The sequence below is a fragment of the Protopterus annectens genome, chromosome 14.part0, assembly GCF_019279795.1.
Source record: "Protopterus annectens isolate FY-2018-M chromosome 14.part0, PAN1.0, whole genome shotgun sequence".
Taxonomy (NCBI): Eukaryota; Metazoa; Chordata; order Ceratodontiformes; family Protopteridae; genus Protopterus; species Protopterus annectens.
In genome coordinates, this window is record NC_056748.1 from 435,450,600 (window position 1) to 435,478,225 (window position 27,626).

Genomic DNA, 27,626 nt, shown 5'->3' on the forward strand with positions numbered 1-27,626 from the left:
CTCCCACTGTAAGCATGGTTCCCTGGCATAGGTCAGAGTAGGTCAAGTCCTCAACCCACTTATCACCAGAAAATATCCATTCCCATGTGATGACATTAATCAACATGATCAAATCACCTAGAGCTATATTTTACACTATCGAGTGGCTAACCCTGCCTGCATGCAGTCTGTGATACATGCTCTCCTATCTTGAGGATACCGTGCACCACAATAGATGGCCAAAGCAGTTGGTCTGTACAGCTCTTCCCCCTATAGGGCACTATGTAGAGTCTGTGCTGCTGCTACCCAAGAGTCTATTCATTGGTGAGTTTGAGGTGGCATGTTTTTTGGAAGTGGGAGGAACCCCACAGAGACACAGGGAGAGCATGTAAACTCTAAACAGGCATTGGTCAGAGGTCAAGGCAAAGACCTTAACCATTATTCCAAGTGGTCTAAAACTAAAAACCTAAGACATTCTGCTTTTGTAAGAGGCACATAAATAAATACATATAAACTAAGTGAAATCAGGAACAGGTACTGATCCACTCAGGTTCCCCAAAACACAACTTCTCAGCAGTAGTTTTCTGTGGCCTATATGTCAAATTGTATGTCAGATATACGTGTGTGTGTATGTGTGTGTGTATTATATCAACTGGTAACCAAAAAATGAAATGTCCACAAAACACCCACGCAATGTGCAGTTCCGGCACAATAAAGGCTGTCTCAGTGTTCAAGGACCGGAATGGTCCTAAATCAATCCCAGGAGTCCGATAAAAGGTAAAAAAAGTGATTTATTACACTAAAAAACGTACACAAAATAAAAATGTTGTAAAAACAAAAGTGCTCAATCTATGCTCTGTTTTTACAACATTTTATTTTGTGTACGTTTTTAGTGTAATAAAACACTTTTTTTTACCTTTTATCGGACTCCTGGGATTAATTTAGGAACATTCCGGTCCTTGAACACTGAGACCGCCTTTATTGTGCAGGAACTGCGCATTGTGTGGGTGTTTTGTGTGTATTATATGTCAAATATGTTGCTGTGGCTTTTAAGTAATTATTGATTGGCACAGTTGAAAGGCGAAATTTACATAAACTCCACTTCAGAAAACAAAAAGAGATTAAATGGAAAAGCCAGAAGTGGTGCAACCTCAAAGAAATGCCATTTTTTGTATTTTTTAGCCATGTCATTAAAGTTTATGAGCAGTTGTACAGCATAAGGCTATAAAAGTATATTCATACATTAGTTTACTTTAGTCACCAGGAAAGTGACAAATAGGTTGAAAAATCCATATACATCATATCAGAGAGATGTTATTCAGAGTTGCTGTGTCTTTCGGCTTTTCCCAGTTAGGGGGTCGCCACAGCGGAACTCCGGTCCGCTAATGATTGGGAGTAGATTTTTACGTGCCGAGTTACCGGCCCTGACGCACAACCTTCAACGAAGGTATGCCCATTCATGCATGTCTCCACACAGAAGACACTCTAGCTGAGAATCGAACAGGACAACGTCTTACTGTGAGGCGACAAAGCTACCGCAGCACCACCACCTAATGTCTCAAAATGTGAATATTTCAGTTCAGCAGACAAGGTGTCTCACCAGTAAACTCATACATGAAAATTTATGTGCACTGGTGAAAACAGACATAAGAGAAACAATATGTGATAAAAAATATTTGGTAAATGTCATGTATAGAATACAGAAAAGTAACACTCTTGAGAAAATTGGATGTTTAGGAAAGAAGGGCTAAGATATAAGATTGGAGCATGGTTGGTAAGAGATGATGCAAGGAAACACATCTGTTAAAAAATAAGTAATAGATGCATAGAGGAGTAGTATTCCTGCATATTTGTCAGATTAAAATTAGATATAATATTACTAAGGAAATAGAAATCTTACCGACTGGATGCACATCTTATTCTGTTCCATGTTTTATTTTTCATAAAAAGTATATGTTGAAAACTAAGATTTAAAACTTAAGACATTAAATACTCCCACAAGGAATGCAGTTATATTAGATTCAAATCTAAGAAAGAATGCAAACACATAAACACACATGGAAAAGCAGCATTTTAAAAAACTGATATGGAGGAATTATCTAAAACAGGAGAATACTGATGTAGAAGCAAATGTTCAATGAAATATGCTTTTCTATTTTTATTGATTTTATTCTTGCCAGCTCTACTCTTTCAAAAAAGCTGTGGTGTGCCTTTTGTATATAGCAGTGATGTAGGCAAAGGTTTTCAAAATGTTTGGTAGGTATCTTGGGCAAAACATGACGTATTGCTAGTGCACATCTCCCTACCAACATGATTCTGCATTGTGCATGGCTTGGACATTGCAAACATATTAACCTGATGGCTGTCACTGGTGTAAAAGTGGTGGTTATCTAAATGTCAGCCTCAAGAGGAAAAAGTACATTTCCCTCCACTATAAGAAGTGAGCATCTCTGATGTTTCTGCCATGTTTCTACAGCTAGTTTCAGATGCCCAAGTTTGGTTTTGAATCCATGCTGTTACCATAGTCTGAAGTAGTGCCTTTGCTTCATCATAAAAGTATTGATTATCAGAGTTCAGAATTGGTCCTGCTGACAAAACTGTCAAACTTGATTACAGTAAAAGTGCTAATACAGAGTTAGAAGCCTGCACAGCCTTGCATATACCACAGTATCATTTGTTACTTATCACAAGAATGGTCTGATTTGGTATGGATGGTGATGGTAAAAATATTGCTAACATGCTGACATTTTTCCTTTATTAAGGTCTTATGGCACCTGGATATCTTTCGCAGGAGCTTCAGACAGCTGACAACTCACAAGTGTATGGGAGACTCTTGCATCTTCTGCGCTCTCAAGGTAAGCCCATTTATCAGTGATGTAAACTGCAACATCTCATATGCCAACCCATACCATGTAAACCTTCATTAACTTGCTTCCTGTAGCCATAGGAGTTGTTAAGTTTACAATCTATTGTCAGCAGATATTTATTAGGAAGAGCAAAGACTATGTCACAACTAGGCTTCTTCACTATACTTTTCTATAGAGTCTCTTTTTATGAATCTGTGATTATACAAGGAGGCCAGAAAGAAAACTGATGCTTATTACTGTGCATTTTTGCTGGTGATAACTGCAAACATACATGTATTTGGTGCAGGTATAGACAATGTTGCAAGCTTTCTTCTGGTACAAATTATGTTTGTTTCATGGTGTGTAAATGCAGAGCAGGTTATTTGATGGCATGTCCCAAGCGCACTGGATGTACACATTTTCAGCATTTGTGTTGTACATGTATTCTACTGATTAAACTACTAGGTGTCTTTTTCTGGTGCTATTGAATTAACAACTGCATAACTGCAGCCACTAGTTACAGTCTGTACTGTACTGTCTTATTGGTTACTTCTGAATTCACCCTGTATACTAAAACACACACAACTGCTTTGAGTTACAAGGTAGTGTATGGTAGTAAATGATTGGCCACACTAAGAATCATCTCATACTGTATGGCAAAACGTTATTCAGACATAGTGGGCCTTACTACAGAGTTTCAGTATGTCAGTCTGAGGAGAATTTGCTTATTTGGAAATTGTCTGCCCTACTAGACTTGCTCCATATCCGTAAGTCTAACTCCTCATGCAATACCCGCTCAAAAGGCCTGAATCTAATATACAACATCTACAAAACCTGCAGGAGAGACAGGTTTGTCTCCCAGAGGCTGCCCTGTCTCTGGACTAGACTTCCCATACACGTCAAACAGAGCACCTCGCTGACCCTCTTCAAGCGCAACCTTGATAAGTGGATGGGAAACCACAAATTTGTCCCAGAGGTTCCACCTCTGTCCCTCATTGACAGGTGCTGACTGAGGTTTCATTTTGGGAATAAACTCTTGGCTAGGCTTGTAAGGGCCCCAGGGCCCTCCTATGATCCCAATGCTGTTTAGCAGTCGTGATCAGTAACAGTGTCTAATGACAACAGACAACATGGAAATGTTTATAACAACAATTAAAAGGCATCCCTGACACCATGGTATAAAGAAATGAAGACCTGACTTTGTACCAGTCGAACCACATTTGATTAGCATTGTGGGTGCTGGAGGGGGTGAGCAGGGGAGGATAGCAATGAGCATCCCATTGCCAGCTGTCCCATCTTGGTGAGAGGACAATGCCTTTTCTCACTGCACTGGCAACATATGCAGCCTGGCATACACACTGCAAGTGCTATCTTGATCATCCAGGAGACTTGGTTTGAGTGGTAGTGGGTGTGCACCTCCTGGTAGCAACAATGGGGAGCATGCAAGCAAACTGGGGGGGGGATGTGAGGACTAGGAGCATATACAAAAACAAAAAAAATCCCCAACCTCCAAGCTGATAACAGTTTCAGCGTTTGAGTCTTACATAGAAAAACAATGAATAGGCTAACAGATTCTTGCCCTTGGTAGGAACATATGGAATAATTTGGTGTTAAAGGAGGATGCTTGATGGTCATTGAGAGTGTGTGAACCCCAACAAATATTAAAAAATCAGCTGTAAGTGGCAGCATAAACTGTACTGGTTGTTAGGGTCTTTTAAAATATTATTAACTAACGTGTCTCATTTGCTGCACCATACTGTGTAACAAATAACAGTCTGGACAACTGGGTTAGTTATTCCTCTGGACTAGCCCATGTTGTAATCCATGGTTGTCTCCAGTGCTTCATTGTCAGGACCCACAGGGAATTGGGACCCCTCTGTAGTAGTAGAAAACCCTAATTTATCATAGTTGCTTTACCACAGTTAAGTATGGTCACTTTGTTTGAAACTGTTCACTAGATTCTGTTACAGTGTTGCTTTTTAACATTCTAATCTCCCAGGCCCATGCTTTCACTTATCAAGGGTGTCAAAACTTGTCAGAGATTTGGGATGCATGTCTAGGCTTATAAAGGCCCTTGTGATCGTTAGCCTAGTAAACACCTATGAACCTATAAAAGCAACAGCTGCACACAGCAGAGTGGGTCACTTCAGAGCTGTAATACATGCTATTTTAAAAGTAATTTAAATACCTTTATTGCTGTGGCATGTACTGTTAATAGTGGGAGCTGGAGCAAGTGAGATAAAGAGTTTTGTCTCTGTTGTACCTGCAAGTGATGCTGCTTATTATTAGTTTTTATTTGTGTTGTTCTCAAACTTAGCTGTTAGTGCCAGCATGATTTAGAGCTTCTCTGTTTTCAGGTGAATGGACTCTCCTCTATCCTGCGTTGAGTCATAGGTGGTAGCTACACAGAGTTTCTCTTGCATTGCTAGTCTGGCTGCTAGCCATATATTTTTCTTTCTTCATACTGTTCTTCAACACTTGAAAAAAGGACTCATGGGTCATGAGTTGATTTTGGGATGGCATGAACTTTCAGCACTTCTGTTAAGGCTGAAACCTAGTGTGTTCAACAACAGTTCTACAGCCAGGCTCATTTTAGTGTCTCATTCTCTGATATGTTTTCGGTGGTTTCTATGTTTTCTCAGCCACTCCTAGGTGGGGCACAGCTGCCTACATAACAGTCACTAATGACATCTCCAGTAGTCACTTTAAGCCTGTATTTAACATAATTGGATTGCTCCTTAGGCAGCTCTTTATTTCTTCCTGCATCCTTTTGTAATAAGGGCAGCCTTATAAGAATATATACAAGCAGAAAAGGGGAATCCTTCCTGTTCTCCACTTTGTAGGTTTGATGGATGTCACTTGTGGAACAAGTTAATTTAAGATAATTTCTTCTGCCCTTGCAATGCTCTGAGCAGTCTTGTATTCTCATATGAGGCATATACTCTTCTTATCTCAGTTATTGAAGCTGACATTTACACAGTCATCGTGATTGTTCCAGCTGTTATATGAATCTGATCCTTTGAGATCTTTCCTCAGGAGCTGACGCATGTGGATTATTGAGGGATGTCGTGTGACTTCTTGGCAGATGCCATGCCCTTTTACATAATAATTTTTTCATTTAGCTATTCTGGACATGGAGCATGTTCAGTCATGGGAAAGTAGCTGAAATCCTTTCAAGGCATATAGGGCCCTTCTGGGGTAAGCTGGTGTTTGTTTAGAAAAGCATACGTGCTAAGCGCAATTTGATGGGTGCTTTACAATTTTGAAGAGCCTACAGTGCTTTGCAACTGTATTAGTTTATCACTGGTGCCTGCAGCCATAATAGGATCATAGGATCATAGCAGATTACTAGGCTAATGGCCCTGGGGCCCTTACAAGCCTAGCCAAGAGTTTATCCCCAAAAAATAAACCTCAGTCAGCACCTGTCACCTCTGTCAGTGAGGGATAAATGTGTGGTTTCCCATCCACTCATGAGGGTTGCGCATGAAAAGGGTCAGTAACGTACTTTGTTTGACGTATATGGAGAGTCTATTCCAGAGACATGGCAGCCTCTGGGAAACAAATCTGTCTCTCCAGCAAGTTTTGTTAATGCAACATATTGGATTTAGTCCTTTCGATCTGGTAATGCAAGAGGAGTTAGACTTCTGGATATGGAACATCTCTAGCAGAGCAGGGTCTGAGATTGCCTTGTAGGCAAGACACAGATCACCTCTGAGCAATCTGTACGATACCGAGTAGAGTGATAGTGATTTGAGCCTGTCCACATAGGACAGGTGTTAGAGGCCATGGATTCTCTTTGTGAGGTGTTTCTGTTGCCTTTCCTGTTGGTGCAGGTATTTGGGGAGGTACATACCAAATTGGGCATTGTACTCGGTTACTGGCCAAATAAGGGAGGAGTACAGAGAGGTAATAACCTTCTCTTTTCTGGATGCAATCCCTTTACTTATGAGATGAACCAAATAAATATTTTCTTACTGTATGACCCAAACTTGGGTCTAGGAACCTTTGGGCTAGGGTGTTGGAGCTAGAGTAATGCTCCCAGTCTATGTTTGGGTAGTTGAAGTCGCCCAATATAATGGTGTTTGGAGAGACCTTCATATTTTCCAGTGTTCTCAGGAAGGCCGAATGGGTTTCCTGGGTTTAGGAGGGTGGTCTGTAGCAGGCTATAAACTGGAAGGCAGTTTTACCCACTGTTAGTTGCACATGGATAGTCTCTGATGCTTAGTGCTTTGCCACCATCCTGGAGGTGTGGGTATCTTTGATGAATATCGATACTCCCCCTCCTTTTGTGGTTCTGTCCAAGTTTTGGGGCCGAAAAGCATGCTATGAGGTATAACCTGGTAGTGCTGGGGTGCTCTCGGGAGCCCTGAACCAGGTTTCTGTTACTGCACAGATATCGATGTTCTCCATGCTAAGGAGAGTTTCAAGTGCGTGCATCTTGAGGTTTAGACTTCTGGCGTTGAGTAGCATTACTCTTAGTTTCTTATCCCTTGTGATACCTATGGAGGTGGGTTTGTCTTTTGAGCCTTGCCTAAAAAAGGCACTATGGGGGTAGCAAGAGCCTTTGCCAATATCCAAAAGCCCAAGGGTGACAGGTGCAAGCCGTCCCTAGCGAAGCATCATGGCTTGTCGAGCATATCATCCCAGGCTGAGAGGCATTGAGAGGCATTGGATCCCCTTTGAATGACACCAATACTTAAGCCAATTGTTGAAATTGATCATCTTGTCTTCATAGGTTCATAGGTTCATAGGTTTATACTAGGCTATCTGCCCTAAGGCATTTATAAGCCTAGCCCAAATTATTGTGGCTTACGCCACCCCTTATATGAAAAAATACTGTGCCCATTAGTTTGTTATGCCTCTGTCCAGCAGTGACCCAGAGATGATTCCCGGGGTAAACCTACGATCTCCCATCCACAGGTCTAGGTTTCTCTTGAACAGAGTCAGCGAGGTGCTCTGCCTCACATGGACCGGGATTTTATTCCACAGCATAGGGAGTCTCTGAGTGATAAATCTATCCCTCCAGCACGTCCTATTTATATCCGTGCTAAGGTTTAAGTCGCTTGCTCTAGTGGTTTTGGTGGATTTGGAGTTTTTGAGGTGGAGCATGTCCATTAATTCTGGGTTGGACATGGCCTTGTATGTCAGGCACATGTCACCTCTGAGCAGACGGTATGCGACTGAATAGAGCTGGAGTTTCTTCAATCTGGCAGCATATGACAGATTTTGGAGTCCCTTTATCCTTTTGGTGAGGAACTTTTGGGGTCTCTCCAATTGCTGCAGATGTCGGGTGAGATACATCCCGAATGGGGCATTGTACTCGATCATTGGTCTGATAAGTGAAGAGTACAGGGGAACAATGACCTCACTAGATCTGGATGTGAATCCCTTCATGATCAGGTGGGCAATGTAGAAGGTCTTTCTAACCACTTTAGCAATGTGAGTGTCAAAAGAAAGGCCACTGTCAACCTGGGTCCCCAGGTCCCTGATAACCTCTTCTGTGCTTAGTGGATTGCCACCTATATGGTAGCTTGGGGTTACCTTGTTTTTCCCGAAGGGTATGACTATACATTTTTGGCGTTTAACTTCAGGCCATGGCTCTGGCACCAGCTATCTGTTTCCGTGAGTCCCTTCTGAAGGATATCCGTGTCCGATGCACTTTCCACTATGGCGCCCAGTTTGCAGTCATCTGCAAACTTTGTCAGCCAAAGTCCTCCCATGTTGGCCTGTACTTCTGAGAAGTAGATGCCAAACAATAGGGGCCAAGGACCGAGCCCTGTGGGACACCACTTGTGACCGGCTTGGAGTCTGACACAGCGCCAGCAACTCTAACCCTGTGGGTTCTGTCCTTAAGCCAGTTTGCAACCCATCTTGTGACATATGGGTTTACATTTAAGCTGGTAAGTTTTTCTACAATACCCGAGTGGGGTATTGTGTCGAAAGCCTTGCAAGGTCAAGGTAGGCTGTATGGACTGCCTTTCCTCATCAATGGCCTTGGTGACTATTTCGAAGAAGTCGACCAAGTTCAAAAGGCATGATCTTCCCTTGACAAAGCCAAACTGGGTCGGGTCCAATGTCTGCAAGTCCCCTATATCGTTGTTTATGAGCTCCATTATGATCCTCTCCATAGCTTTGCAGACTAGACTTGTTAAGCTTATGGGGCGGTAATTACCAGGGTCCGTGAGGCGCCACCTTTGTGGAGTGGGACCACAGTTGCCGTCGCCACTCCTTGGGCACGTATCCTGTGGTAAGGCTGAGATTAAACAGCTGCCTTATGTGCGGGTTTAATTCCTCATTTAGCTCGTGTAGCACACAGCCGGGGACACCATCCGGTCCCATTGATGCTGTGTTTTTAGCTTTAGAGAGAGCAGCTTTCACCTGCGCATTTGAGATGTCCGGGAGGCTACACTCGGCTGGGATAGTTATCTCTCCTTTAGGGGAGAGGGGTGTGAAGTTTGCACTGAACCTGTCTGCCAGTATGTTGGCAATGTCTGTGGGTTCAGTGATTTTTGTATCATTTTGGACTAATTCTGAGCATATCTGTGAGTTTCCACCCAGGTTCCTAACATAGCTGAAAAAGGCCTTATGATTGTCCTTTGAGTCCATGGCAATTTTTCTCTCAAAATTGGCCTTAGTTGATTTTATGAGTGCTCGTATTTTTTACTAATAATGATCAGGGTGACTTCCCTTTTGTGGATTTTGTTCTATCATGTAATAGCTTTCTCCTCTTATTGTAAAGTTTGTTAATGGCTGGGGTCCACCAGACTGGACGTTTGCCCTTTGTGGAAAGAGTCTTGGTTTTATTTGGGATTGCCTGATCCATGCAGTCCTGGAGGTGTTCATAGAAGGCATTTGTAAGGGCTTCCGCAGCTTGGGTTGTGGTTTCCTCTGACTCAGGGGCCTTGAAGGATACCACACCAGTCTTGAGTAGTGTGAAGTTTGCTTTAGAGAAGTTCTTCACTATGGTCTTTTTTGTTTGGGGTGGGGCGGATGTGGATTTCCAGTGAGATTAGTTTATGATCAGATCTCACCAATGAGGGATATACTTCGTGTGGAGCATTTTGTCCCCATGTTTGTGACAATGAGATCTAGTATATTTTCTCCTCTCGTGGGAACAGTGACTAGCTGTTCCATGGCATTTGAATTTATGAACTCCAGGAACCGTTGGGCTAGAAAGTTAGGGCTTGAGTAATGTTCCCAGTCTATATTCGGTAGTTGAAGTCACCCAATATGATGGTGTTTGGAGATACATTTATACCCTCCAGTGTCTTCAGGAAGGCTGTGTGGGGTTCCTGAGTTTGAGAGGGTGGCCTGTAGCATGCTACAATTTGTAGAGCAGTTTTGCCTATGGTTAGTTGCACCTGGATGGTTTCAAGCTTCATGCGTTGCCACCAACCTGGAGGTGTGAGTATCCTTTATGAATATGGATACACCCTCCTTTTGTGGAGTGGTCCGGGTTTTGGGGCCGGAACGCATGATATGAGGTAAAACCTAATAGTGCCGGGGTGCTCTCAGGAGCCTTGAACCAGGTTTCAGTTACAGCACAGACATCGATGTTCTCCATACTGAGAAGGGCCTCGAGTGCGTGCATTTTGAGATTTAGACTTCTGGCATTGAGCAGCATTACCCTCAATTTCTTCCCATTTTTGTTTTCTAGGGTGGTAGGTTTAGAATTTGAGCCTTGCCTAAAAAGGCACTATGGGGTGGCAAGAGCCTTAGCCAATATCCGAATCCCAGGGTGACAGGTGCAAGCCGTCCCTTGCGAAGCAGCGTGGCTTGTCAAGCATGTCATCCCAGGCAGACAGACACTGGATCCCCTTTGAATGACACCAGACATTAAGCCAATTGTTAAAGCTGATCATCTTGTCTCTATATTGTGGCATCATTCTTGGTGAAGGAAGGATACTGCTCAGGGTTAGGGTCATACCTGCCTGGGCTACATAATCAGAGAGCTCCTCTATGTCTCTTTTCATGTAGTCCAGGGAGGTACGTCTCAGGTCATTCACACCAGCATGGACAATGACTGTGTCATATTTGTACTTGCCGTGGAGTGACCCGAGTGCTTGTGTTATGTGGCGGATTCTAGCCCGATAGGCAGCTTACTGTGACCCTCTCCTTGTTCAGCCTGGTGAGTGGGACGCCAGTGTGTCTGACTATGGAGTCACCTATGACAAGTATGTTTGGTGTTGTATTTGGCCTTAAGGGCTGTGACTGCTTTGCACACTGCTTTTGTGGTTTATGTGTTGCTTGTGGGGTGTCTTGAGGTAGCAGTTGTTTGGGTGTCTGCTTTGGAGGCCTCTGCTGTTTAGGTAAATTTTTACTCAGAGCCTCCGAGTATGTCTTTGTGTGTTTATGTGTTTGATTCAGTGGAGTGGTAGCATTATGTGAGGCTGGTTTTGTGGTGTGTGTAGTTGCCTTCTCCTCCTGTCTGGTCTTGCCAGTCCTGAGTTGAGAGAGCTCAGCCTCCAGTTTGGCTAAATAGCTGCATCTCTCGCAAGTATTTGTGTTATGTGGGAGGAGGAGAGGGTTGTCTGTGTACATGAGGCAGTTATAACATTGCCTCAAGATTCCCAGATTCACCAGCTGGACCGGAGAGGAGATTGACAACTGACCTTTGGACATGCTAGAATAATATTGGGAAATCCTTAATTGAAAACAAGGGCCAGTGGGGAGTGAGGGTGTAGTGCTTTTAATTTTTAGTGCTGACTTATATAATTGCTTTAGTGAGCAAGTGCCAGGTAACTTGAGTGCAATGTGTTACAAGTAACTAAATGCAAAAACGACAAACAGTAACTTTCTTTCAAGTGAAACAAGGAAATAAGTACAGTAAGCAATGCAGATATCACTAGTGATCCACAGAAGCGCTGAGAAGTTGCGTATTAGGTGGAATTAGCTTCCAGGGAAATAACAAGCAAACAAACAACAAGCATATAAACAAAGCTAGATTCAGTAGGCCTGGATCTAGTCTATGCTAGAGCAAACAAGGTGAACCAACTTCAGTAAGAAACAGTTCAGATATGCATGCACTATAAGCCTTTAACCAGAAATTCCCAGCTCAGAAGGGCAGAGTCCAGCCTCTCCTCCCACAAGAGTGCAGACCACGAACCCTCTTAATGTAAAATAACTGGCTTGAAAGCCCAAGTGCTTAAACCAGAATTAATACACTTTTAGAATAACAGACACTGAGCCCTCAATCAGCAGTTCTCAACCTAGAAGGATGTAAGCTACCTGTTCTGCCACAACAGTGCAGACCACAAACCCTCTCAGTGCAAAACAACTAACTGGTCCGAAGCCCAAGTGTTTAAACCAAAAGGCTTAGAATGAGTTACACCAAGCAGTAATAAATACAATTGAGTATTTTAAGATGATGCAAAAGTAAAAAGAAGTAGGTAAAAACACAAGTACAGTAAAAGCAGATGAATTTTTTTTTTTTTTTTTTTTTTTTTTTTTTTCTGAACAAGTGCTGAGATCAAAGAAACAGATTTGAGTGCTGAAACTAGAAAACTGGCTAGTTACAAGAAAAAAAAAACAAGCTAGAATTGTGGCATTTCATATTGTGGCATCGTTCTTGGTGAGGGTAAGATGCTACTCAAGGTCAGGGTCAAACCGGCCCCACCCCCTGCCCAGAAAACCACAGTGAAAAACTTCTCTAAAACAAATTTCACACTCCTCAAAACCGAGGTGGAATCCTTCAAAGCCCCCGGGCCTGTGGAAAATATAGCCTAGACCGCAGAATCCTTTATAAATGCATTCTATGAACACCTTCAGGAATGCATGGATCATGCAATCCCAAATAAAACCAAGACCCAATCCTCCAAAGGCAGACGTTCTGTCTGGTGGACCCCAACCATAAACAAACTATACAATAGAAGGAGGAAGCTACTACATGATAGAGCAAAATCCCAAAAAGGGAAGGCATCTCTGATCAGTATTAGCAAAAAACTAAGGGCACTCATAAAATCGTCTAAGGCCAGCTTCGAGAGACAAATTGCACAGGACGCTAAGGATAATCACAAGACTTTCTTTAGTTATGTTAGGAACCTGGGTGGGAATTCCCAGATATGCTCAGAATTAGTCCAAAATGACAAAAAATACACCGAACCCACAGACATTGCCAACATCCTAGCTGACAGGTTCAGCACAAACTCCCCACCAAAGGGCAAGTATCTATCCCAGCAGAGTGCTGCCCCTGACATCTCAGATGCTCAGGTAAGAGCCGCCCTCTCCAAAGCAAAAACACAGCATCAGTGGGACCAGAAGGTGTCCCGGCTGCCCTACATGAACTCCAAGAAGAGCTAAACCCAAACATAAAACTACTGTTCAATCTCAGCCTTACTACAGGATATGTACCCAAAGAGTGGCGTACAGCAACAGTGGTCCCTCTCCACAAAGGTGGTGCCTCAATGGACCCTGGAAACTATCGCCCCATAAGCCTGACTAGCTTGGTCTGCAAAGCTATGGAAAGGATCATCATGGACCTCATAAATAAAGATATTGGGGACCTACAGACACTGGATCCTACCCAGTTCGGCTTTGTTAAGGGCAGATCCTGTCTCTTAAACCTGGTCGACTTCTTTGAAACAGTCACCAAGGCCATTGACGAAGGGAAGGTGGTCCACACAGCCTACCTGGACCTCGCAAAAGCCTTCGATACAATACCCCACTCGGGCATTATAGATAAGCTCACCAGCTTAAATATAAACCCCTATGTCACTAGATGGGTTGCAAACTGGCTCAAGGACAGAACCCACATGGTTAGAATTGCTGGAGCCATGTCAGACTCCAAAGCAGTTACAAGTGGCATCCCACAAGGCTCAGTCCTGGGACCTCTCTTGTTCGGTATATATTTCTCGGAGGTACAGGCCAACACAGGACTGTGGCTGACCAAGTTCGCAGATGACTGCAAACTGGGTGCCATAATCGACTCTCCAGCTGACACAAGCATCCTCCAAAAGGGCCTCATAGAAACAGACAACTGGTGCCAGAGCCATGGCCTCAGGCTAAATGCCAAAAAGTGTATAGTCATCCCCTATGGCAAAAACAAAGTGCCCACAAATTACTACATAGATGGTAATCCATTAAGTACAGAAGAAGTAATTAGGGACCTGGGGACCCAAGTTGATAGCAATCTCTCATTTGACAACCACGTGGCCAAAGTGGTTAGAAAAACATTTTATATAGCCCACCTAATCATGAAGGGATTCACATCTAGATTAGGGGAGGTCATCGTGCCTCTTTACTCATCCCTCATCAGGCCCATAATCGAGTACAATGCCCCTTTTGGGATGTACCTTACCAAACACCTGCAGCAACTGGAAAGACCCCAAAAGTACCTCACCAAGAGGATCAAAGGGCTCAAACAGATGCCATATGCTGCCCGGTTAAAGAAACTCCAGCTCTACTCAGTGGCATACCGCCTGCTCAGAGGTGACCTGTGCCTGACGTATAAAAGCCATGTCCAACCCGGAATTAAGGGACATGCTGTACCTCAAAAAATCCAAATCTCATCGAGCTACACGCTCGAGAGACTTGAACCTCATCACTGAAATAAATAGGACGTGCTGGAGGGACAAATTCATAACCCAGAGGCTCCCTTCACTCTGGAATAAAATCCCAGTCCAGGTTAGGCAGAGTCCCTCATTGACTCTCTTCAAGAGGAATCTTGATGAGTGGATGGGAGATCGTAGGTTTACCCCAGCTATCACTTCTGTGTCACTGTTAGACAGAGGCACAGTATACTAACCTCGAAAAAGGGCATAGCAAAATTAATTTAAAATGGGTGGCGAAAGCCAAACATACTCTGGCTAGGCTTATAAATTCCCTAGGGCAGATAGCCTAGTATGAACCTATGAACCTATATCTCCTAGAGAGGACTATAGAAATGTTTCTGCTGTGTGGTGTAGTATAGATTGTCTCTGCTCCTGCTGACACCTCAGTGTATCCCCTATATGTCAGATATCCATAGGACTGTGCAGTGTTCTCTGCTGTCTGAGTTTTCCATGTCACTAGCTATTTGTATGGGCTCAGCTTTAGGATGACATCCTGACAGCAGATAGTTTTAGAGGATTTTCACTGATAGGTGGCAGTAGGTCATGCATGAGGGTCAGTTTGTTACAATTTAGCTTCAGTTAGAAATACTAATGCAGCAAAATACCAGATGTTGTTATCACATCAGAGTTTTTGTTTGTGCCACAGTGTTTGTTGTATTTCTCAGTCATCCACCCAGGAGAATTAGTTGAGGACTGTGTCCTAGTTAAGAAAGACTGAATTCCCCTTAGGCAGATTCAAATTTTATGTAGTTACCGAAATGCTAAATTTGTTTGGAGATGTCAGTCCTTGCTAATTAGCCCTTCCTCTGTCCCCTTGTTTGTGGGGAGAAAGTGGTATTGCAAATCCCTTTTATTTTATTTTCTTCAGCTGGTCAGAAACTGATAAGTGAATTGGAGAGACATTAGAACTGTTGGGAGGAGGAAACACTTATGTAGCCTGGGAAGCACGTCCATTGAGCTGAAGTCCTGTCAGTTAATGAATGAATTGTCATAGGTTCATAAGATGATACTAGGCTATTGGCCCAGAGACCCTTATAAATATAGCCATTAATTTTTCCCCTTGTTCCCACAAAGTCAGCACCTGTTTCCCCTATCCAGCAGGGACATAGGTGGGATCCCACGGGTGTATGTTCTGATGTTCTTCGTGTTTCACTGTTGCAGTCATTACATTTGGATAATCTGCTGGCAGGTTATCCTCAGTTGGCCTGATTAACAAAGTCTTGGGTCCTGCATCGGTTGCTGTCCCTTCTTCCATGACATCAGGTCGTCAGGGGTATAAAACATGCAGCCGAAGCCAGTACACCAGTCTTTCTTGCCGCGCGGTGCCGAAGCAGAAGCAGTTCGCAAGTGCCGGTCGGCCGACTCCTGAAATTTTTATTTTTGAGTTTCAGAATCGAAGTCTTCAACTAAAAAGCTAAGTACCCCGTTGAGGAAACTTTTTCTTGCTCCTTACCGATGTCAGTAAAAGTTATTAATTGTATTACTTGTGGGAAGCAAATACCTCCTAAGGATTTCCATGTGTACTGTATTCCTTGCCTAGGCCCTGAACACGACGTAACTTGTTGTCGGTTTTGTTCTTTATTTAATCAGTGCACTATCCGTCGTCGGTACATTTTTGCCTCTAAATATTTCGGTTCACAGTTTAATTATCCAGAAATGACATCAGTTAGCAATCCGACTACCGGAGTACCGAAAAAAACGCAAAGAAAAAGACAGAGACAGGCCACTGAAGTCCAAAACTGCCGACGCCGCTTCTCCTAAGCCAGTCGCCAGTTCACCAGTACTCAGTGAGGCGCTTTCGCAGCCCCTGATACCCGCTACTTCTGATTCGCAGGCCTCCACTGAGACCCATTCAGAGTCTGGTATGCCATGAGATGCTTCAATTATGGAACCTGTGGATGTCTCTACCTTGGATGGGTCCGGAGCCGCTGTTCAGGCACCGGCTTTTGAGGGTGTATTCAGCCTACAGATTTGTATATTAAACCGACACCATCTTCAATATTAAGGTGAAAATCTCGATCTATGTCTAAAAAAAATGACGCCCAGGCCCCTATGCCTAAAAAACAAATGATCAAAATGGCTGAAGATTTAATTACTCTAATCAGGGGTAGTCAACCCCTCCCCCTTCTAAGAGGCCTAGGGCTGAAATTGACTATGAATCTTCTGAACAGGACTCTGTTTCTTCTGACTCTTCTAATGAACAGGATTTGTCCATACCTACTTATGAGGACTCTGATGCAGAGGATTCCATTCCTTCTGCTTCTCCCCCTGAGGATTTTTCTTTTGGGGAAACTTTACATACCTTAAGGGAACATTTCCACTGGGAAAGTCAGGATTTTTCTGAATCCAAAAAGAGGCTTAGGGATTTTCTTCTTCTTCTTCAGCATAGGCCATCGCTTATACCTCCTTTACTAGACATTGTTGATGTTGTGTTTTCAAAGTCCAGTATGGCCCCTGATTCTCTGCCTCCAGACCCTTGTAAGCCAGATTGATACTACAGGGTTCCTGACTCCCACAAATTCCTTTTCAAAAATCCTGTTGTGGACCCTGAAACCATTTCTCAGGGGCCCAAGGGCATTAAGGCTTCTACTGCTAAAAATCCTACCCCTTCTGATAGAGATTCCAGGGCGCTGGATAGATGGGGTAAAAAGGTTTATACTTCTGCAACCTTGACAATCAGGGCTTTAAACTGTCAATTCCATATGCTAAAATATCAGCAGCATATCATGGGACTGCTTAAACAGAAAATGATGTTGATTTCTGACTGTGTGGAAAATAAAGATTTACAGGATTTATTGCATTCAGCTGAACAAGTTGGAAAACATACCTTGTAATGTGGTTTTGATTCTTTGGGGGTCTCTTGCAGGGCTGCTGTAACTGGGTCTGTGCTTAGAAGGCATGCTTGGCTCAAGGAGCAATTTCTGCCTGATCATGTTAAAGCAAAATTGTTGGATGCTCCTTTGCAGCAGGACCGTCTGTTTGGCAATAAGGCTGATGAAGTTCTAAAAAAGATGGAAGATAAAGCTAAATCTATGCAAACTGTGAAAGATTTCTTACAAGTACAACCTCCATGATTTAGTAGGCACTAGCCTACTAAGAACTGGTCCTTTCCAGTTCCTTCCAGAGCCACTCAAGCCAAACCCAGACATTCCAAAAGCACCAGGTTTCAGTCCCAAGGGACATTCAGAACTAAGCAATGGGGTGCCTCCTCTTCCACACCTCCCTATGGTAAGCAGGCTCAATGATGTTCCTTTAGAATTACCAAGCACTTACCTTTTAGCTGCCCCTTTTGGGGGGAAAACTGGCACCTCATGCAAAAAACTGGCAACTTAGAACCCAGGACAAATGGGTTTTAAATATAGTGTCCCAGGGATACAGATTTAATTTCCACAAGTTACCAACTCCAAGTGGATGGCCAGACCTGCCCCCAAATGAGTGGGCAGAGGCTCAGAAACAAGTAATTTCCCTCCTAAACATGGGGGCTATTCAACCGGTACCAGAAGAGGAAAAGGTACAAGGTTTCTATTCCAGACTTTTCCTGGTACCCAGAAAAGACAAATCATGGCGTTCAGTTCTAGACCTTTCTACTCTAAACACCTTTCTGGACATTCCAAAATTCAAGATGCTGACTCTTCACCAGTTACTTCCTATGCTAGGCAAGGATGCCTGGTTGGCAACTCTAGATCTAAAAGAGGCTTACCTGCATATCCCAATCAAGGAACCTTGCAGAAGATACCTCCGCTTCAAAGCAGGCTACTTGCATTATCAGTTCTCTGCACTGCCCTTTGGCTTATCTACTGCGCCCAGGGTCTTTAAAAAGTGCCTAGCTCCAGTAATAGCATTTTTCAGGCAAAGAAATATTCAAATGTATCCACACCTGGACGATTGTCTAATTCAGGCAGAAGACAAGGCCATTCTTCTAAAACATCTGGTGTTTGTAAAAAGGGTTCTGACTTGTTTAGGGTACACCATAAACGAAAAGAAATCACAACTAGTACCCTCTCAAAAAATTACATTCCTGGGTGCAAGCTTGAAAACAACTTCCCAGATGGCTTACCTTTCACCAGAAAAGCAAATTCGGTTGGTGATTTACTTCAAACAGATGGCCACAAAAACCCTGCTATCTGCAAGTCAAATACTGCAAGCCTTTGGGTTCATGGCCTCCTGCATTCTTATAATTCCATATGCAAGACTGCATATGAGGAAACTTCAGTGGTAGTTAAAAAGTTTGTGGAGTCAACACTGTCACAGCCTGGAAACAATGATTTCTATCATACCTTGCCTGCAACTAGAGTTCCTATGATGGGCAGAGGCCTGCCACCAAAATAAAGGACTGCCATTCACAAATCCCCCTGCCACCCAAACCCTAACTACAGCCGCATCAGACTATGCATGGGGGGCACATCTGGCAGGGAAGTGCATTCTGGGCAAATGGAGCCCAAATCAAATGCACCTTCATATCAATCAAAAAGAAATGCTAGCTGTACAGAATGCACTGACAGCCTCAAGGACTACTTTCATCCAGGGCAACTAATGGTAAAGACGGACAACACTACAGTTATGTGGTACATAAACAAGCAGGGGTTACACATGCTTACCCCCTCTGCAGACAAGCCATGGCATTGTGGAACACGGCCTTCAGCTATCAAGTTCAACCACAAGTTCAATTCCTGCCAGGAAAGCAGAATATTTAAGCAGACAAACTAAGCAGAAATCTCATGGACCCACACGAACGGAAACTGGAACCATGGATTTTCAACATGTTGACACGCAAATGGGGGACCCCAGAAATAGATCTCTTTGCCTCACCCCAGAACTACCAGTTGGACAAATTTTGCACAAGAACTCCTCGCAAAAAAGCCTGGAAAGTGGATGCTCTGTTCTTCAGCTGGGAAAACCTATCAGTCTATGCCTTTCCCCCTCTGCCTTTGCTCTCCAAAGTTCTTCTAAAAGTCAGACAGGACAAACCAAAAATGATTTTGCTTGTTCCAGACTGGCCTCGCCAACACTGGTACCCACTCCTACGTAGTCTGTCACAAACCTCTCCATAGCACCTGCCTCTGACACCTTCCTTACTGTCTCAGCAGATCAACCAAATTCTGCACCCTCAGCTCCAAACATTGAATCTTGCTGCTTGGCTAATCACTTAAATCCCCCTTAGCATCCCTCAGCAAACCTGTGATGGATGTCATTTTGGATGCGAGAAGACCTAGTACTAGAAAATCTTATGCTGACAAATGGAAAAGATTCTTTGCCTGGAATCAATCTCAAGGGATGAGCACAGCAGTGCCCAATTTACCTCAGGCTTTGCAATACTTAACTGAGATGCTTCACAAGGGCCTATCTTTTTCTTCCATAAAAATCTATGCCTCAGCCATTTCAGCTCACTACAGCACAGAACCCCTCTCTTCTCTCATCCTCTACTCAAGCAGTATCTCAGAGGGGCCAAAAACTTAAGGCCACCCAGGAGAGCTCCAACCCCTGCCTGGGACCTTAACTTTGTATTGGAGAAACTCAGTGTACCTCCTTTTGAGCCAGCTGCTACTGCAAACATAAAATTTCCTTCCTGGAAAACAGCCTTCCTTTTAGCAATCACTTCAGCTAGAAGGATTTCTGAATTACATGCCCTTATGGCAGTGGAGCCTTTCATCATCTTTCATGTGGACAGGGTGTCACTCAGGACCAACCCATCCTTCATGCCCAAGGTGGTATCCAGTGTGGCTCTTAATCAGTCCATTCATTTGCCAACTTTCTTTCCCAATCCACACAACAAAGGGGAGCGGATTCTGCATTAATTGGATGTACACAGACAACTTAGATTTTACTTGGACAGGACTAAAGCTCAAAGAAAATCTGAACAGCTGCTGGTAGCATTTGCTGCAGGGGCAGAGGGAAAGGCTATTTCAAAGCAAACCATTTCCAAATGGATAAGCCATTCTATTCATTTCTGCTATAAGCACCATGGAAAACCTATCTCCCAGGGGATCAGATCCCATTCCACCAGGGCTGCATCTACTTCTACAGCCTTTCTCAGAGGTGTTCCTACCAGGGATATTCTAGAAGCTGCTACCTGGAGTTCAGTTCATACTTTCACCAAGCACTGTCATTTACCAGTTTTCTCTAAATCCACAGCTGGCTTTGCCACTGCTGTTTTGCAGGGCCTTATAGCCAGTCCTAATGCTGTATAAATCCATCGTCTAACCATAGCTTTGGGAATCTACCCAAATGTAATGACTGCAACAGTGAAACATGAAGAACATAGTACAGTTGTGTACACTTACCATAAATGTAGATGTTCGAGTGTATTCACTGCTGCAGTCCTGGTTACCCTCCCTCCAGCCCCCTGTTTTTTCTCTTTCTATACCTCTCCTTTATTTTACTGCACTTAAAAGCCTTTTTAGTGTATTTGCTTTTGTTTGGAGGTATATATTTTTGTGTTTTAAATTATTTATATATATTTTGCTCCCCATTTGGGGAGACACCTGACATGTGGGGCAAGAAAAAGTGATGTAATGGCATCGGCTGCATGTTTTGTACCCCTGACCTTATATCATGGAAGAAGGGACAGCAACCGACGCAGGACCCAAGACTTTGTTAATCAGGCTGACTGAGGGTAACCTGCCAGCTGATTACCCAAATGTAATGACTGCAACAGTGAATACACTCGAACATCTACATTTATGATAAGTGTACACAACTGTACTTTTCCCATCCAGTTGTCCAGGTTCCTCTTAAAGAGGGCTAGAGAAATACTCTGCATGACATGGAGAGGGAGTCCGTTCCACAGATGGGGAGAGTCTTTGGGACACAAATCTATCCTTGCCAACAAGTTCTGTTTATGTCACAGATCAGGTTCAGACCTTGCTTGCAGGTTGTGTAAGTGAAGTGTGACTTATGGATATGCAGCAACTCCATTAAGGCTGGGTCTGAGATGGCCCTTGTGTGCCATTCACAGGTCACCTTTGTGTAGTGTGTATGGTACTGAGTAGAGGGACAGGGCTTTTAGCCTATCTGTATAGGACAGGTGTTTGAGACCCTGGATTTTCCTGGTCAGGAACCTCTCCCCAGCTGCTGCATGTGCTTGGCAAGTTACATGCCGAAGGGGACATTGCACTCTATAATGGTTCTGATAAGGGAGGAGTACAGGGATGTTATGACCCTACTGCTCCTGGATGAAATACCCTTATTTATGTGGTGGGGCCATGTAGAAAGCCTTCCATACAATGGAGGCAACGTGGTGGTCAAACACCACTCGTTACAAGTCTACTACTAAAGGTGGCTTTCCCTATTTTGATTGAGTGGGTTCTGTCAGTGAACCAATTAGTTACCCATCTGATAACATAGGTTCATAGGTTGGTACTAGGCTGTCAGCCCTAGGGCCTATACAAGCCTAGCCATAACAATTCCCTGGATATTTCTTCCCACAATATTTACTTCCCTGGCCCCCCATCAACCCATATGGGTTGATGCCTAGCTGGGAGAGTTTATCTGTTATGCCCGAGTGGGGGAGTAGTGTCGAAGGCTTTGGCTAGGTCAAGGTAGGCAGTGTGCACCGTCTTCCCCTCGTCCATTGCTTTGGTGACAGTGAAAAGTTATTTGTGATGATGCTTGCTGCTCCTTGCTGAAACCAAAGTCTGATTAATGTACTGAAATTTGTAGACTATTAACTTTTTCAGCACTGTATTAACTTATGCACAGTTACTAATAGAACAACTTATCTGTGTACCGTTACAGTTTACAGCTTTAATGTCTCATGTTTAGTTTCTTACAAGTACAGATGATAGCTTTCCATTCTCCATTTACCTCAGAACAAACTTGTTCCTACATGTACTAGATCTAGCAAAAATCAGATCTAACACCATTTACTTTCAATGTCCCTTATATACACTTTTTTGTCCCATTCGGAATCTGTCCATGAAGCAGTCTGTTGATGCTAATACTATTGGAAGTTGTTTGATGTCATGTAGTCTGTTGGTAAGTTAATTTGTGTTCTGTTTTAAGGTGAATTATGTGACAGTCTTAAACTTTTAGGGAGTCGTTCCTGTTAGGAAGTTGTTTCTGTCCCCAATCCTCCCTGCACCCTGGGTTTCTTGTCTGTAACTCTCCTAGAAGCTTGTACCAAGCACAGAACATTCTGTATGACACAGTAGGATGCTGAAGCCTGCATATTTCTAACTAAGGAATGTTTAACCCTTTTGTGTATATATGCTAGCAAACAGAAATGTACATGCATTTAAATGCCTGTATTTTACTATATATATTCTAACAAGCAGAAGTGTACATGCACTATTGTAAATGTCTAAATGTATATATCTAACATATTGTTTTGAAGAAGTTGACCAGGTTTAACAGGCATGATCTCCCTTTGATAAAACCAAACTGTATGGTGTCAAGCTTTAAGAGGTTGCTAATGCCCTTGTTTATAAGGTCCATAATAATGCATTCCATGGCCTTGCAGATCAGGCTAGTTAGGCTGATGGGCCTATAATTGCCTGGGTCAGTGGACGATCCACCTTTGTGTAGAGGGATGGTAGTGCCTGTCCTCCATTTGGCTGGATGAAGCCGGTACTCAATCTTTGGTTGAATATGGTGCCTAATGGAGCTGAGAGCTCATGCCTGAGTTCATGTAGGATACAGCCAGGGATGTTATCGCGTCCCAAGGAAACTGTATTTTTGCCTTTGAGAGGGCATTGAAGACTTGCTCCTTGGTGATGAGGGGAAGAGGTCAGGTGCTGGGGATGTCCTGGTTTACTGATGGGGAGGACGGGGTGAAGTTTTCACTGAACTTGTCTGCCAGCAGGTTGGCTGTATCTATGGCATTTGTGTATGTTGTGTTATTGACCACCAGTTCAGAGCAGACTTGGATGTTACCTTTGAGATTGTGGACATATGTGAAGAAGGCTTGTGATTGTCCTTAGTGGATGTGGCTAATTTGGAATCGAAGTTAGCCTTAGAGGATTTCACCAGTGACCTTATTTGCTTGATCAGACAAAGGAGAGATTGCTTTCAACTTGGCATCTGCTCATTTTTGGTCCTGGACAGCAATTTTTTTATTATAGAGTTTGTTTATTGCTGCTGTCCACCAGACAGGTTTACTCTTCACTGAGGAAGATGATTTTGTCCTGTCAGGTATTGCTGAGTCCATACAGCTGTGTAGGTGGTCCTATATTTTTTTGGTGTAGGCTTGGACATTAGTGCTACTTCCAACTGAAGGGATGGTGACTGTGAAGCTGCTTATACCTGCTCTGAGACTGTGAGGAGATTGTAGTCAACTGTGGAATTTTTTTTTGTTTGACCCTGACTAGGGTGGGAGTAGGTCAGGGAAGATGGTGACTTCAAAAATTATTATTTTATGGTGGGATCTTACCAAGGAGGATGACACTGTAGGGGTGCTACAGTGGCTGCTCATGTTGGTTAGGACCAGGTCCAGGATATTGAACCTGTCATTGGGGTGTTGACCAGTAGATCCAATGCATTGGCATTGACGAAGTTGAGGAATCTCTGGGCATTCATGTTTGGGCTAGAATAGATCTTCTACTCTTTGGTAGCTAACATCACACAGGATCAGTTTAGAGGGTTGAATCTTGAATGATTCAAGTAAGTCCAGATAGGTGGAGTGTGCGTCCTGAGTCACAGTTGGGGGTATGTAGCTAGCTATGATTTGAATAGGTGTTTTGTCAATAGTTAACTGCACTTGGAGTGTCTCCTGTGTGTCATACCATTTGACCAGCCTGGAGGTGTGTATGTCTTTGATAAATATTGAAACTAAACCGCCTTTGGCTGTGTATCCCCCTGTTTGGGGTCTGAAAGTATGGTAGGATGAGTAACCTGGTAAGGCTGGGGTGCTCTCTGAAGCTTTGAACCAGGTTTCAATGACTGCAGAAATGCCAGCATCCTCCAGGGCAAGGAATGCTTGGAATGAGTGCAGTGTCATGCTAAGACTCCTAGCGTTTAGCAGCATGACCATTAAATTTCGTTTAGAAGAATTTTTCATGTTAGTAATTTTGTGCTTATGACTTTGCCTAAAAAAAAGCACTATGGGGGAGGCAAGAGCCTTTGCCAAAAGCCTAAAGCCCAGGGGAGACAGATGAAGGCCAGCTCTGGCAAAGCAACATGGTCTGTCAATCATGTCTTTCCAGGCTGTCAGGTACTAGATCCCCTTGGAATGCCACCAGAAACTTAGCCAATTGTTGAAGTCAAGCATTTTCTGTTTGTATTAAGGCATCATTCTGGGTGGTGATAGGATGCTGTTTAAGGCTAGGGACATACCTGCCTGGGACACACATTCAGCGAGCTTAATCATGCCTCTCTTCATATAGTCCAGAGAGGTACATCTCAAGTTAGTCACACCATCATGGACTATGACAGAGTCATAACAGTACCTGTTGTTAAGAGACTAGAGTGCATGCATGATATGGTGGATTCTAGCACCTGACAAGCAACTTACCATGACTTTCTCCTTGTCTAGCCTGGTGAGGGGCACATCTGTGTGTCTCATGATAGTCTCCCCTAAGACTAGTATGTTGGGTTTGTGGCTGGGCTTTAGAGGCTGTGAGACACAGACATGTGTACTATGTGTGATGCTTGGTGCTGTGGGTTGTGATGTGGGTGTGTGTTTTTGCTTCAGAGGTCTCTTTTGTTTAGGTATGTTTTTGTTGAGCACCCCCCGCATATGTAGGAGTGTGTTGTACAGGTGTGGGTGGTGTTCACAGTGTTTGTGCAGACAGCCTTCTTAGTGCCAGATGTACTGGCTTGTGACTGAGATAGCAAGGATTCTAGGTTCTTAATGTAATTACATCTCTCACATATTGTGTTCCTATGTGGTAGTAGTAGAGGTTTGTCTGTGTATATAAGGCAGTTGCTACACTGTCTCAGGATGCCCATATCAACCAAACTAGCAGGAGAAACCATAGGAAATTGTCCATCCATGGCTGTCATAATCTGTGGAAGAGATGTCAGGGATAGTAGAGTGGGTACTATTTGAGGAGAGTACCTGTAGGTGTGAGTAGGGTTGGAAAAAATACAGTAACTGCAAGCGACGGCCTCACTTACACAGGAGTGCTGGTAAGGAAAAAATGCAACTGAGATACTCACAAAAGGTTAAAACAGCACAGTGGCGGTTCTCAATGGGCAAACGAGCATGAACCCATTCAAATGTGGGTTTAAATACCGCAAAACTGAAAGTAAAATAGAAACACTGGAATTGGCAAATCAACCCTTGTCCGTGAGCTCTTAGTGCAACACCTGCTGGCAGACCAGTTCCAGCCAGTTCACTTACTCTCATTAAGTGCAGGCAGGCCTGGCTAACACAAGATGGAGTAGCAGGATACACAAATCACACAAACATATCTGGATACAACAAAACTTGTAATCGGACTATGTTAAAGGTATTTAAAGTCTGTTTAGGTCAGTTTAACTCAGTAGAACAGATAACACTTAAATATAACAGTAGTAAACAAGAGCAAACTGATTTAAACAAATTAACCAATTAACCAAAAAAAACCTCTAAACTGAGCCCTGTCCCAGCAACCTTCAATCAGACAAGTTCTAACTGCACACTTCTGCCACTAGGGTGCAGGGGAACCATCTCCAAAAAAAAAAGATGGCCTGGATTAGTGTTCAAGTTATACAAACAGAGCTAGATTCAGCAGGGTTGAATGCAATCTATGCTACAGCAAACAAGACATGCCAATTTCAGAAAGAAACATTTTCAAATAAGCAGGCACAATAAGCCTTCAACCAGCAATTCCCAGCTCAGAAGGGCAGAATCTACCCTGTCCTCCCACAAGTGTAGACCACAAACCTGCTTAATGTAAAATAACTGGCCTGAAGCCCAAGTGCTTAAACCAGAACTAAGGTACTTTTAGAATAACAGACACTTAGCCTTCAACCAGCAATTCCCACCTTAGAAGGATGCAAGCTACCTGTCCTGCCACAAGAGTGTAGACCAAAACCTTCTTAATGTAAAACAACTGGTCTAAAGCCCAAGTATTTAAACCAAAAGGCTTAGAATAACAGTTAAACTTTAACCAGGCTACTAACAAGCAGTAATAAATGCAGCAGAAAAAATGCAGTTAAATACTTTTAAGAACAAGCAGCAAAAGCAAAATAAAGTAATAATGTAGGAAGAAACACAAATATAGTAAAAGCAGATGAATAAAGTGCAATTTTTTTAGGTTTAGTTGGGAGGGATGAAACAAGATAATTCAAGGTTGAGAAACTAAGGGGGTGGGCCTGCCAAATGATCTCTCTCTATGCTTTGCTTATAAACTTCCCATTATATTTAGATCTGGTACTAGTTATTGTCAGTTCTATACATTTATCCAAGTGATAATAGAACCTTTTTGTATAGCTTCCTGCAATATCTGGGGTTATCCTGGAATAAGTAAATCTTGAAACATCATCATAGAATTGATTGAGATTTGTTTGTCTGAAATCCTTGAATTATGAGATATTGGAATCTTCAGGTTTAGTAGTGCTAATAGTGAAGTTTATTAGTTTATGATCTGACGTAATTGCAGAGTAGGATACCAGGGGGAAAGTGCATGAAGAAGCTATATTTGTAGGGTCTAGGTCAAGAATGTTTTACCTTCTTGTAGGTTTAACAATGTGTACTAGGGAATATTTCTTTATTAAATCTAACAATTTTTAGGCATACCCTATAATGGAGGTAAAGGTGCTCTAATTTATTGGTGGGCAGTTAAAGCCTCCCAAAATAGTGCTGTTTTTTGTTTATAAGAAATTTATTGATTACATCAAAAATTCATTTTTTATATCTAGAAATGTTACATGATTATCAGGAGACAAAGAGGTTGTTCAGTAATAGGCTGTAAGCTGTTAGTTTTTTGTTTAGTGTGATTTTTCTGGTTCAGTGAAATCTGTTTGTAGGTCTCTGAAGAGTCTGTTTAGAGCTGATGTGGTCCCTAGTAAATATTGGGAGAACACCACAGTCTTCATCAGCTCTGAAAGCATGGTAGGCACAAACCTCAGGTGTGGAATGAATGCTTTCTAAACATTTAAACCAAGTTTCAGTACTTTCACAGAGATAGATACACTCCAAATTCAGAAGAGCCTCAGTGTCAGGCATTTTGATATTGAGACTTTTGGCACTGAGCAGAGCTATCTTAGTGTGATCCTGTTTTTGATATGTCAGCTATATTGGGATATAGATCAGCTGGACTTTGCCTAAAAAGGCACTATGGGGGCAGCAAAGGATTTAATCAGTATGTGGAAGCCTTGGAATAAGAGTTAC

General features: G+C 43.0%; 1 protein-coding gene across 1 annotated transcript in view; it reads left to right on the top strand.

Annotated features, from left to right (window-relative positions):
• The window catches only part of USP54 (ubiquitin specific peptidase 54), a 1,304,502-nt gene that overhangs the window by 382,032 nt on the left and 894,844 nt on the right, over window positions 1–27,626 (top strand). Inside the window, exon 4 of the mRNA XM_044056203.1 lies at window positions 2,742–2,834. Within this exon, the coding sequence (XP_043912138.1) occupies window positions 2,742–2,834 (93 nt within the window). The remainder of the gene's footprint in view (window positions 1–2,741; window positions 2,835–27,626) is intronic.